General features: G+C 39.1%; 1 protein-coding gene across 1 annotated transcript; it reads left to right on the forward strand.

Moving 5' to 3' along the window:
• Positions 1-6,305: 6,305 nt before the first annotated feature.
• LOC134048648 (interferon alpha-inducible protein 27-like protein 2B) lies at positions 6,306-11,074 on the forward strand. Its single transcript, XM_062500555.1, has 3 exons — positions 6,306-6,453; positions 9,118-9,264; positions 10,148-11,074. The coding sequence occupies exons 1-3, from the start codon at positions 6,306-6,308 to the stop codon at positions 10,174-10,176; spliced, it is 324 nt and encodes a 107-aa protein (XP_062356539.1). The 3' UTR covers positions 10,177-11,074.
• The last annotated feature ends 2,979 nt before the right edge of the window (positions 11,075-14,053 follow it).

Consider the following 14,053-nt stretch of genomic DNA (forward strand, 5'->3'; position numbering starts at 1 on the left):
GTTGTAAAATTTTCCCTCAAATCTATGTCTTGAAGACTGTATGAACTGATTGACACTCTTTTACTTCCCAGAGGCTAGAACAGACTGTATTCCTGTACTCTGAGGTTTTGTTGGTATAACTGTGCATGGTAAGACTGTAACCTCAAGGTCAAATGGAACTCTAACGTGGCAGATGACACAGTTTTGTCACTTATGTATGCATTTTGTTTTACAGAATAATACATAAAGGAACAATTCATCTTTACCTTCATTTTCAGGCTCAAAAACTGCAGACCCTGCTGCTGTCATTTATTTGTTAGCTGAAGCAGCTTCCCATGCTTTGTAAAGTAAGACATTTAAACACAAGGAAAGGACCTGCAGTGCAGGAATAATGGCTTATGTTAAATGTTTTTGGAATAAAAATAACTTTTTGCTCTGAACATTAGCACTGGCTATTCCATGACATCTTTCAAGTACCTTAGAGCCTTGAGAATGATGCCTAAGCATCACTTCAGTCTGTCAAAGGCATGTGGCAGATCAGGATAGTAAATTTAAGAATCAGTGGGAAGCCCAATGTAATAATGAAGACTTCCTTGAAGGCAGAGAACAAATGGGACATAACTCCATGTTTCAGTGGTAGTTCTGCTCCTGGTTCCTATGGGGCTGCTCTTAAAGGCCTGAGTCCTGATCTGGGTGAAACCTTAAGCATTCAAGGCAGGACTACTCCCTCTTTTGCAGAGTCTGCTTTGAGCAGGGTCCCATTTCATATGTTTGGACTATGGAGTCCTGGCATAAACTCGAATGCCAAGAGTGACTATGCTCTCCAACATAATATTAAGGTCAAAAGCAGAGGTGCCACTGTGGGGTATGATCCACATAGAGGGAGCTCTGAGGAGCACAGGCTGGAATTTGGATGTGCAAAATGAACATCATAACATTTTTGCCACGTAACTCTATTTAAGGCCTAAATTTAGTCTTCTCAGACTACTTATTCAAAGGCTTTTTTTCAGGATTTTGAGCTGGAAATTCTGTAGAATTTCAGTTAATATGAGTATTCAGTGCATATAGATGTTATATGTGTTTAGTTCTCTTTTTAATAGCACACAAAATTAAAATTTCAAAACTAGAATTCTCTGCCCCCAAAAAGCCACCAGTACAACTTTGTGATTTGCTTCATCTGTAATGCAGGGATGATGATATCCTGCTTTCAGCAGATGAAAATGATAATAAAAATCCAAATAAGACACACACAGCCTAATCCTGAAAAAGAATTATGTATGAAAATATATAACTTACCTGTAAACTTCTTTTTTACCTTGGCTATAAAACTTCTGGGTCAATCACTTCTCAGTCTTTTCCTAGCTACAGTAAATTTGGCTAGAAGAAGACTGATAAGTTAAAGGAAATTATTTCTCCCTATGTTGCACATTAATGAGTACTCATGTCTACCTTAGAAAGAGAGATAAAGACCATGCAATAATGAATACATATTTTAAAATGAGCTCTAGAAGATCTTGAGAAGCGTTAGTATTTATTTCTGAGGAAAAGTGATTGCTTATATGATTAGAGATTCACTAAACACATACCTAAATAAAGTCAAAATGTAAAATTTCTTGGATATCAGAGAAGTGTCCCTACAATTCTCTGATTTTGTAAGCTAACAATACCTTTTTAGCTACTTATAGCTACTATAACAATACTTTTTTAGCTACTAATGGTAGGCTTTTAATAATGAGGAATATGAAGAAAGTGAAGCGTTTCCTTGGAGATACATAGATGAAGGACAACAACAGACATAATTCTCAGAATTCTGACTAGATATACAGGAAAAAAAATTCACCATATGGGTAATCAAATAATGGACCAAAGTCCACAGAGAAGATGTGAAACCACCATCGATGGAGATACTTAGAACTCAACCAAGTGTGTCTCTGAGCAAATAGCAGGATAATTCCCTGGCTGGACTGGATGACCTCCATAACTTCCTTCCAACCTAAATTTCTGTATGATTCTATGATTATGACTACATAAAGGCCTCTTTCACATGAATCATGTGATGTCACTTTGTGAGCTTGTTATCAGTCCATTGAGATCATAATATCAGTCTTTTGGGGTTCTTTTCTGTTCTTATTTTACACTATGTCAATCCTCACAGACACTGAGAATTTTTAAATCAGGTAATAGTTTTGCTGACCTATCCTAAGCGCGACGATGGTGAAATGTGATTTCATTAACGGTTTTCACCTAATAAGACTTGATAGCAAGATTGCTACTTTTTCACAGCAAATGTGGCTTTCTAATTAATAAAACTAGTGCTACCTGTATTATGAAGAGTTTTGCCATTTTTGGTCTATCTAGATGGCCTCTTATTCTGGTGAAGATACTTTGGAAGTGTCTTGGAATATCTGTATCAGTTAGAGGCGGCTTGCATGTATTTCTTCTTGGGTGAAATGAAAAATTTAATTATATGAAAAAAATGCAAATTGCTGCCAACTGTGTTAACTGTGAGAGAGTTGCATTATCTTCTAACATAAATTGTCAGTGAATTGAAGAAAAGACGTTTTGGAAGCTGATCTGATTACTGTCAGGGAAAGTGCTCAAACTCAATTGTTGGCAAATGTCCAGTACCCATCACTGAACGATCATCACCTCATCATTCAGTCTTCTCAACTGACATGCAAAACAACATCCAAATATTCATTGCACATCTGTGCTGGACAGATTATGCATTAGCAATTCAAATCAATTCAATGTACAGGCAGTTTCTGTAAAGGCGTCTGTTTGGGTGAGATGCCTTGTTGTCTGGGATGGATAATAAGGCAACTCTGTCTAATCTTGGAGAACAATCAACCCATCTTGAGAAGGTGACTGACTACGTATGCTCTTGCCCTGACAGCGCTAGAACAATGCCCCCATAATGCACTTGACTCAGCTGGTAATAAAATCTACTTTTGATTAGCAGCCATGGCTTGTGTCAATCACTGCATGATGTACCATTGTCCTCTGGTCCTGAACACAGTTTATTTACAGGGAAACAAAAGCTTTTTGGATATGGCTGCTGCCCAGAGATTGCAAAATAGATTGAGCTGTCAGCCTCACACACTAGATGAAGATTAATGAGTTGTGCAGACAATAAATATGAAGCAGTGACCATAAATATGCTAATAGGTATTATCCATATACACTATAATTGCTACAAAAATTAAAAAGTAGTGTAAAGGAAATAGGTCAGAGGGTGACAGATAGATAATCTTGGATGCTGAAGATCTTTGGTTTAGTCAGATTCTCTACAGGTTTATTTCCTTCAATTAGACCCTTCAAAAGATTAATTGTTTAAAAGCTGTTTGAATGATCTCTTTTGAAACAGAGGTTTATGGGAAAATGTTTATGAAAAAGTGACTTCAATGAACATGTTATTGAAATAAAAAAGGTGACTACCAAAAGCAGAGATTAATGTCTCTGATCATCTGCCCAGCTTCACTGTGAGGTAAATATTTCTAAGTGTCGCACTAGTGGGGACTGCAAGGAAAACATACTGAAGAGACACAACAGTTTATATCCACAAATACAAGAGATGATGGTCCTTCCAAGCAAAATATGGAAGAGTTGCCTGCACATGTGATAGCATTGGTTTGTTTGATGTTTTCAGCTTAACCTATTTTTTTTTGTTTGTTTGTTTGGTTGGTTGGTTGGTTGGTTGGTTGGTTTTTTCCCTTTTCAATGTAAGAAGAATGCCCAGGACTCAAATTTTCAGAGTACTTCCAATCCAGCCTCTGGCTTTCCAATTCCTTTCAAAGAGCACATAGTTTAGATTTTTGACACCTATAGGTTTCATTTGTACTTTAAACTCAGAGAGTTAAACTGTTAGCTCTGTGTTTAAGTACTCCAGCACCTAAGGCTCCTGAAATTTTAGTGGCACGAAATAAGAGCAATCATAGGCTTGGTATTAATGATTTTTATCTGGTCTCTCAGGCTTAGAGGTGTCATTGGATGCTTTTCAGGTCAGCTCACACCACCCACCTCCTCTACAATTTTTAGTTTCTGGAATGGGGAAGCTAATTTACCCAGATATCCTGCCAGGTACAGTTTACTGTTATAATGCCAAGATCTGTGATAAAACTGATTTTTTTTTTCTTTCCATACTTTAACTAGAAGTTGCATCAATTTAGCCCTTAAAGTATCACTGTTTGGGTTTTGGCAAATAGTCCACAAAGACTTACAGCTGCCTGACTGCTTCTGCGCCAGTCTCCTTGAAAACACAGCTGAACATTAACTACACTTACCTTTACCCTTTCTAACTATAAATGCCAGTAAAACAAAGCACACACAAAATAATAAAGGTGGGGAACCATTTAGGAAAATGTCTCACACTAAGCTGAGCAGTGAAAGGAGAAGCACACCTTTCAGAAAGAAAAAAATGGAGAGAGAGGACCACTGGAAGCTCAAGGACTGTGTTCTTGTTCCCAATCCCACTTCATCAGTGACTCTGTGTCTTTCTAAACTGGAAGCTGTGATGCCAATGTCACACATTGCCAGGGCTCAGCAAGGTGCTGTTCCACCAAGGGAGCTGAGCACAGCAAATCCAGAGATAAGCAGGTTGAACCAAGAGTCCAAATCATCAGGCAATTTTGTAGAGGCAAGTCCAAGGCTTCCCTTGATTCCCTCCAGTGGCTTTCTTTTCCTTATTACACTGAGTTTCTTCATCTTATTTTTATGAAACTTCTAGTAATTTATTCTTTCCCTGCTTATTTTCTGATGTCTCTGCCAATCTGAATTACCTTGAGACACCTTTTTTTTTGCAATAAAACTTTTATTATATCTAGTTTTGATTATTTTTAGTTAAAAAACTTTGTGTGTATCCATTGTGATCCATGTTTTAGGACTGAGTAAAATGTCACCTCATATAGTCTCCACAGCTTGTAAAGCCTTCATTATCCATGGCTTTGCCAGACATTACCATCATTTCCTAACAGGCTGTTTGCAACATTTAATAAATTATAATAACAAAGCACCAAAAGAATTTACCACTTTTGAGGGAGGGATCTGCAGCAATATGTACAAAGAAACTGACATTTTTGGTTTTATTGGGACTTTGAAGAAGGCCTGCAGCATTCACTGTTCTGTTCTTACATGGACCTGCATTTAAGCCTCAACTTTAGATATTTTATTACATTAAGCAATTAAAATGATAAATGAGGAACCTGAGGACTTATAGGGTTGAAGATACCTCATAATTACAGAAGACCTAATGCAAGCAGAGGAGAAAACAAAAGTAACTGACATTAGAATTAAAGAAAACTAACATATATGAATTAAAGAAAAGTTGAATTAAAGAAAAGAGTTAAAAGATCACTGCTGCTTAGGGGTACATGGACCAGATATTCCACTGCTCAGATAAACAGCACATATAAGAAGACAGAAACAGACTTCATATCCTTTGTTCTATAGCCCACCATGTAGAAGATATAGATATTATACTATTGTGAAAACACTATAATTTTATTCTGTGGGTTTCCTCTTTAAGAGCCATTCCTGTGGTAGGTAGTGTGACCTAATCAGATATATTCTTCTTTATCTAAGGGAGATCCATGGATTTTTAATGAGTCTTATTTAAACTCCTGGGTAAGAAAAGCTGTGATAAAAGTGTGTGTGCCATTTGCAAAGGCCTGTTCATTACAGACAGAGGCTCTGCTTTAGAGGGACTTGCATGAAGAAGAACAAAGCATCTGTGTCAATCTGCTAATACAACACAAGGTCCCCTCACAGTTTCTTCCATATAGAAATTAATTCTAACATCCACTGTTACCAGGGTTCTGATTTCCAGCTCTGTGTAAACCTGTGTTTTCAGGGGTAGCTGTACCACAGCTGAACTCTGGGTGTGATAACCAACCCACCTGAAGTCTCTGCATGCCACCACTTTACTGCCTTTTTGTCTCTCATCTTTACTTAGAGTAGCATGAACTCTTAAAAAGCAAGGCAGCAGCTTCTACAGATGTAATTCAGTGCAATAGGGTGCAATGCAAAAGGGTGAAGAAGCAAAGCTTCCAGCTGCATCAGTTGCCAAACAATGACTGATACATTAGAAATTTGTTTTAATATCACAAGAGGAAATTCCTTGGTTTGCCTAAATGCCATTGTGCAACAGCAGTGAAAAGGCCTATTGATAAAATTCAGTTTCATTTTCTGGCTGAGGATAAGTTTCAGTTTCTATTCTTCCTTATCATAGCAGCAGTTTCGTTTCCTCACTGTTACCTGGAGAGTGTATAAAAAGATGGGCTGAGCAGTCTCTGGATGCTTCACTGGAATTCTCACCAGCAGAAAGCAGCATGTCTGACCAGAATGTCCGCAGTGCTGGGTTCACTCCCTCTGGGATCACAGGAGGATCCCTGGCCTCATCACTGATGTCCCAAGAAGCAAGAGCCTCTGGGGGAGGTGTGCCTTCTGGAGGCCCCACTTCTACTCTCCAGGAAATGGGTATGAGCAATTCTCTGTATGATTGTGTGTGTGGTTTTGTGGTTCAGTGCATCAGACATCAGGATCATAGGATGACACATAGGATCAGATAGGTGTTGCTCCTTGAAAAGAAGCTTGCCAAATAATCTCTCCCACATTTCTGTATGGCACTGAAGAAAGAGGATTCCTCTATTTAACTGTGTACTATGAGTGGGATATTATTGATGGTGTTTTCTGTGTGTGTACGTACTATGTATGAGTGAACATACACATAAGTGCTATTCATGAGGTTTTGGATAGTGTTTATTTGAAGCTTGTGCTATCTGTCCATTCTGCCAGGAATCATCAATAATATGAAGAGTTGTGGTAGCAACAAGCAATGATGCACTTATGCAAGAACATGATCTGTGTAGCTACATTTCATTAAAATTATCAGATTTCCCTTGCTCTTGTTTGTTATCACACACATCCCTACAGGGAGAACTCCTAAAACCTTACACAAAATCTGTAGAGGAGAGAGATTAGTTGTAGTCCAAGAGATGAATTAATGAAGGGAATGTATACACATCCTTGACATCCCCTACCTAAAGTACTAAAATAAGGCATAGCTACCTTTCACATGAGATAACCCTGCAGGTGTTCACTGTTCTGCTGCTGGCACGGAGCAGTCTCTGACCAGATCTTACCAGCCTGGAACTTGTTTAACCCCGTATCCCATGGAATCTATGCACAAGGAATTCTCCCTGCCAGACCTGCCTGTGTGACTTGATTCAGCAGGTATCCTCTGAACAGGCATGACTCCAGCGAGCAGAGTGTCCCATGCAATACTGCTTTACCCAGAAGCTCAGTAATTAGCTCTCTGACCTTGGATAGAGGCTCCAAAACCCCTTCTTGCCTTCAGGGTCTCAGACCCACATGTCCCATGTGTATGCCAACCAGCAGGCTGGTTATAGGTGGGCACCTCTGCCATATTGGTCTACCACTGGTCTACTACTTCCACGTGTGTTAAGCTTTATTGAAATGAAATAAGTTTGGGGGTTTTTTGTTTTGAGATTTTGATTTACATTCCTTCCAGTATTATTCATAGAGTGAGGCCCTCTAGATAGTGAGGGAAGAGGTGATATAAGGGTCATTCAGAGACATACTGCATGCTACTCCTCTGAGGCATTGTTTTAATTTTCACTTTGTATGATTTGATCAGTGAATTTAGGTTTCTGAATACAGTGTTTATTGAATATTCAGTAGGAAAGATAAGGGATAGTAACAGCCAAGGGACAGAATATGAGACAAAGTCAGAAGAGCAGGGAAAGAGAGAGAAACGTAGAGAAGAGAGTGCTCTCAGGCACCACACTGCCTTAGCAGCAGAAATCCTGGTAAGCAGGAGATGCCAGTTGCTCACTCTAGTCATCTGTTAGTCAGCTGCACAAAGCTGCCTTCTGTTACAGATCAGGGTGGTACAGCACACTCATAACCAGAGGCAAACTCTTCAGTGGAGATGCCCTACAGAGAGCATAAAGCTATCAGTTCTAAATTAAAACACTGAAGATTTCTATCCCCTCTGTCTGCTGGGCATTTTTATAAGAAACAGAAACAAAACAAGCATTTAACTATACCTAGTTTTATTCTTTCAACCTCTGTGTTAACTATGGACTTCTATGAAAACCACCATTCTGGTGAAGAGAAGTCTGTATGACTCAAGGAAACCTTAGCCATGCCGACAGGAGATACTCCAAAAGAGCTTTTATCCATGTGGGAAATGCTAGCTCTGTAACATTGCCAAGACAGGTGTGAGCTTTGGCTCCCTGCAGCAGGAGAGTTTGCTACACATTCTTTGCCTGATTGAGAGCTAAAAGGGCCTGATTTCATTTCCGCAGGTGCTCAGTGAAATCTCTCCAAACACATCTTCTTAACCTTTTCATTCAGACTGTAACCCTTCCTCCCCCCAGAACAAACAAGCTCGAAGGAGGCTGATTCTGCAGTGGGGCATGAGTATTGTTCAGTATCACTTTACAGAAGATGTTATAACAAGCTCATCACCAAAATATTTGAGCATCTTCCAGGAATGCTTTAAGCATTATCACTAACATTTGTCGTCACTAGTGCTTTACTCCTCTCCCATGAGAAGAAGAGTTTTCAAAGAAATATTTTGTTTGGGGCTTATTTAGACTGGCATGAAGATATACATATAAATTGGCCACTGGCTACCACAACTTGTGGTACTTGAATTTTACAGGTATCTGTTACAGGTTTATGTGAGGGAAAGTGAAGTGAAAGGAACACGTTCCTCACTTGGAACAGAAAGTGCAACAATTCCTAGTTTCTACTAGGAAAGAAGTTTGTTCCATAGTCCTCAGGCAGCTCCACAGAAAAGTGCAATTTCAGAAGAGGTAAATTGTGTCAAAACTATTTTGGAAATCCAGGTTTATCAAAAACAATCTGTGTAAAAGCCGTAAATTTTCTTTGTGTTCTGGGTACTCCACAACAGCACTGATAATATCCTTTCCCCAAGATGGCAGCTAGAAAGCAGCACACTGACAGAACAAGTCAAGCAATCAGCAGTTACCTTGTATTTTGATACATTTGCTAGTCTTGAGTTATTTTAAAACACAGTAGTTGATAATTGTCCTGTTCTGTTCCTTCCTTTTTTTTTGTTTTTTTTTGTCAGTAACATATCCTTTGTTCTAGGTGCCAAAGGCACGACCCACTCATCAGGCTATACCAGCAGTGGGATCTCTGGTGGATCCAGGGCCTCCAACACGATGTCCAAGGAGGCCACAATTCATGGAGGTGGCGTTCCCAGAGGTGGCACAACTTCCACTGTCCAGTCCATCTGTGAGTGAGAGTCCTCTCGATAAAGATGAGTCAACAAACTCCTTCTGAGCAGTCAGCAATATTTCAGTTCATTTACTGCACATGAACTAGGTGAAGGGATTCAAGTAACAGGAGTGGTTGCTTTGTAATTGAAACAATTTTTCTATTATTTCTTTAAACTTGGTGGGATGATGAAACTGGGAAATTAGTGGAAATAACTATGACACAAATTTGCAAAGGTATGAGTGGACAACAGTCAAAATTATGAGACAGAGTGACAGGAAAAAAAAAGCCCAGTAGACTTTTAGATTATGCTTTCATCACCACCACCATAGCAGTTCAATAGTTCTTTTTCAATCACAAATTTAGGATTAAACCAAGAGTTCCACATTTGAACATACAAAGTAGATATAAACTGGGAAAAAACAGTGAACCATGACAATGGAATTATCCGACTGACAGACAGGAATCATTAGTCTACTTCTTGGAGCCTTTCAGAACATCTTAGCTTTCTTTCCTTTAAATGAAATTCACTGGGTCAAAACCACAGGAATCTGCCTGCACTTACCAACTTAAAGCAGAGAACGACAGAAATCTCCCTCAGCACTCTGCCAGGTTAATGCAGCCCACACCCAGATAAAACAAACAAAATTATTAGAGAGCCTAGTTCTATACCTGAAGGCATCAGTAAGGATGCTAATTGTGTTAGTAGGATTCTGTGGGATTAGGAAGAGTTTGAAGGATTAGACAGGATTGAAGTTCTTAATTTCAAAAAGTATCTTTCAAATAATAACAGGGACCTTTGGTTTCTGACCTGGGAAGGTTTGTGGCCAATTCTTGCATCGTCTGTATGTTTTCCTGTTTTGCTTTATATTGTCCTTTTTTTTTCTGTATTTCTCCTTAGCCATGGGTGGAAAAGGAGGAAGACGCTGAATAGAAGAGAAACATCAGTGCATAAATAAACTCTACAAGCAGTTAATCCTTCACCATTGCTTTTGACAATTTCTCCCCTTCTATGATCTCCCTGTTATGAGAGGCAAAGCCTTCCACATGCACAAATAAAGGTTCTGGTAAAATGGTGGATTCTTGCATTAAATTAATGGGGACAGAGATGAGGGGCAGTTCTTTCCTTGATTAAGTATTCTCTGAAGCACATACAAACACCAGCCAAAGGAAGCTAAGGTATTTGAACTGAAAGGCTGTCCTAGGAAAATTCTGAGTTTAGCAGCACTAGGCTCTTCAATTGCAAGTAGCTTGCTTTGTTTATTTTAGAAAAAGTATTTAGAGTGCAGAAGTCACCCTGTTGTGAGAGAGAAGCATAGAAACACACAGTAAGGGGCAGCCAGCAGTTGCTTCTAGATTTGCTTCTAATAGGCTATCAAATTAAGTTCTGATTAGCAAAGGAGACATATAAGCAAAACAAACAAACAAAAAAACAAAACAAACAAACAAATAAAAAACCAACAAACCAACCAAAAAAAAACAGTTCCCAGGACTGATTTTTTTATGATCCTAGTGTTTTTAAGGTCTCTTTCACAGTAATTTCTAGTCCCTATTTGCTTGCAGCAAGGTGTCAACTTTGTCCCAGTTAGATTGAAACTTCCCCTGCAAACTTATGATAGGTGTGAATACATAAGGAAGAGAGCCCATTTTCTCTGATATTGGTCCCACTTTTTGTTGTTCCTCACACCTGACTCCTTTCCTTCATATCTGCTTATACAATGTTTCCCCAAGTACACCTAGGGAATGTGCATTCCCTATGCAAATTCCCACATACAAACTACCCCACACTTTCCTCTTCTTTCTGTCTTTCTGGCTCCTCACCCTCCCTACTCTGTCACCTCCCACCCTCTGTATTTCAAACAAAACCACAAAGCACAGCTGCTTCTTCCCTTTCTCCTCTCCAAGACAGAGGAAGAGAATCTCACACCTTCAGGTCAGAAGTTAAGAGGTGCTAGATTTGGAGACCTGCAGTTAGTGATCTCCAACGACTCCTGACCCCCTCCTTAAGCATTCCCATCTCAGCTGCATTTCTCCATAGCTGGGAAATGTGTTTGCTTCCATGCACTTTATGCTGGCAGACATTGCCTTCTCCCTGCTGCCTGGGCACCTTCCAGAATGCACTCAAGAAGTCAGTGTTTGCCTCCAGTTGAAGCAAAGTTGGATTATATGCCGAGTGGCAAAATGCTAGCATGGAGGAGAGACTAATGAAGAGGAGAAGAAATGTATCTTCATTTGCTCTGCTATCCAAAGCATTAAAAGGCAACTGAAAAACAGGGCTTCATTTCATAGGTTAGAGCTGATGTTATAACAAGGAGCTTGGGCAAATGTCTAAAGGTAACCAGGACTTGAATTCATAAAATCATAAAGGATTTCATTTCAAAGATACCTTGGAATGATGAGAATCAGGGCAGTTCTTTAAACTTCTGTTAAAGAAGGGTTAACCTTAATATTAGACTCATTTGCTTAGGACTTTGTCCTGTCAGATTTTGAAAATCTTCCAGGAGGATCCATCCTAGAGTTTCCTTCCTCGGTCTAATGCAGCAGCCTGGGACTACTAAAATACAGCTGTGATCTACCAACACATCTTTTTTCCCCTCTATGCCCTTAGCACTGGCATGATTTGAAGCCAGAAGGTCTACCCTGGGTTTTTCCCATTCAGAAGTTTTCTCCATATGCAAATGCCAAGTAGTTGTCCAAGAGAACAACAAGGGCCTTGATCCCCACAAGCTGACATTCAAACAACTGCTTAGCACTGATGGTGATAAATGTCTCATAAGAATGAAACCAATGTTAGAATAACAAGAAATACTAGAAAAAGTCAAGTACATACATAACTCATCAGACAAGCTGAAGCTGTATTATACAAGATAATAACATAACAATGTGTGACCATTTCATGGCAATTAAAGACCTTGTTCCTTATTCAAAGGGGGGAGATTTAAAAGTTGATTTCAACTTTTATGTTGTCATTACTTGACCTCAGGTAATTTTGTCTTGTTAAAAATGACTCACATTAATGTGAGCTGACAAAGGGTATTTATACCTAAAAGAAGGAAACCAAAGCAAGGGTGCTTAATCACTCATCATTTCACTTCTCGGCTTTTATGTAATTCTGATGTTAAAAGTTTGAATTATTTTCCCATCTTCAGATCTCGTGTTGAGAACTAGCCTAGGTAGCTTTGCTGAAGCAGAGAGAATTCTCAGCTGCATTCAGAATCCCTTCACTGAGTCAGCTCTAATAGGTCTACAGGAGAACAAAGGTACAAACATCCCCCTGGAAGCCTTCCTTGCATACTGCTTCAGCCCATTCATACATACAGAACTACAAATGAACTGTTTACATATTTAACAGAATATAGGTCAAACAACAAAAAAACCCTGCAATTTGAATCCTTCATGTCTCTCAATCAATCTTTGCATGACAAATAGACAGAAAGAGAGAGGAAGGAAAAGAGGCAGCAGCGTGTGATTACCAGAGCAATAGTGCTGGAGCAAGACATTGCAGAGAGCACACAGCTCTCTGCACAGAAATCAATTTCTCCCATGGGATGGGATCAATAGTCGTCTGACAGGACACTATGCAGGCAATTTAATAGCATTTTATCTAAATGAATCTATTCTTCCCCCCAGCTGGCCTCACAGTTCATAAGAAGTCTCTCTCGGTAAAATAGATTTATTTATTTTTTATAATACAACAGGAAAATATTTATCATTCTGAAGACACTGCCATTGTCTGTTAAAAATCATTTATCCCTGTTAGTTACTCATTACCTACCACTTTTTCCCAACATCTTTATTCTAATTAGCTAACTCACGGACACAGCCCATGAAAATTACTTTTGGTTACTCTGAAAAAATTTTTCTTACCCCAAAACATTCTAAACTACATATCAGCCTTTCAGGAAAAATAAGCCCACGTTGCAGGCAAACTCAGTTAGCTTAAAGGAGTATTGGTGTCTAAAATGACATCTTTATGCAACAAAAAACTTGAATTTGAGGAATTATTTATATACAGAATCTGATTGTCCACTGTATTTATTTGAATAGTAAAGAATAAAGAATAAAGAATAAAGAATAAAGAATAAAGTCAATCTGATCTTATTAGTAGATATCTGTGTGAAGTAAATGATAATGAATGAGAAACCCTAATAAGCGTAATTCCAAGGATGGATCTTTGGCACTCTGGGAGTTTGGTATTGTGCCCCAAAGGCTCTTGTAAATCCAGCTGCAGTTCTTGCTCATCATTTAGAAGATTAGGGGCTGATAAGCGACAGTCAAGCCTTATTAGAACAGGCTAAAGCAACAGGAAACATTAATTGGGTAATTTAATGCACAAGGAGACATTAAATGCCTGCATTGTGGTTCAGATGCTGTTTCCTCTATTGATTTATTCACATCTTGTTCTATGAAATTCTTACAAATTCTTGGTGGAGAGGGTGTAAGACAAAGCCTAAATTTAAAAATACGAGAATACTTTTGTTATTTCCTAGGGCTTCCCTTTACTCCTTGTGTTAATAAGGGACCCATCAGTATTCCTGCTCTTGCAACCAAAAGGAAGACTAGTCCCTTGTCCAAGGACTCTTCCAACAAAGGAGGGGAGAGATCCAAGGTCTAGCAGGTCTCTGCAATGAAATGCTGTCTCACCCTCTCACTTGTTCTGATTTTCTTCACGGTGTGTGCATAGAGCAGGAGCCCTGCAAATCTGGGAGGAAGCTCAGACACTTTTCCTCTAGAAAGCTGGGAGCACTTAACAAAGCCCTCTTCTCTTGCACTGTTGTGGAGGAGATGTAGAAATAGTTGCTGGACT

This window comes from Cinclus cinclus, chromosome 1 (assembly GCF_963662255.1).
Source record: "Cinclus cinclus chromosome 1, bCinCin1.1, whole genome shotgun sequence".
Lineage (NCBI taxonomy): Eukaryota > Metazoa > Chordata > Aves > Passeriformes > Cinclidae > Cinclus > Cinclus cinclus.

Bases quoted from the DNA above. Each gene is read 5' to 3' on its own strand.
- LOC134048648 (XM_062500555.1), top strand. From the start codon at position 6,306: ATGTCTGACCAGAATGTCCGCAGTGCTGGGTTCACTCCCTCTGGGATC. The intron at 6,454-9,117 runs GTATGAGCAATT...CCTTTGTTCTAG, and splicing joins TTCTACTCTCCAGGAAATGG to GTGCCAAAGGCACGACCCAC. The intron at 9,265-10,147 runs GTGAGTGAGAGT...ATTTCTCCTTAG, and splicing joins TTCCACTGTCCAGTCCATCT to CCATGGGTGGAAAAGGAGGA.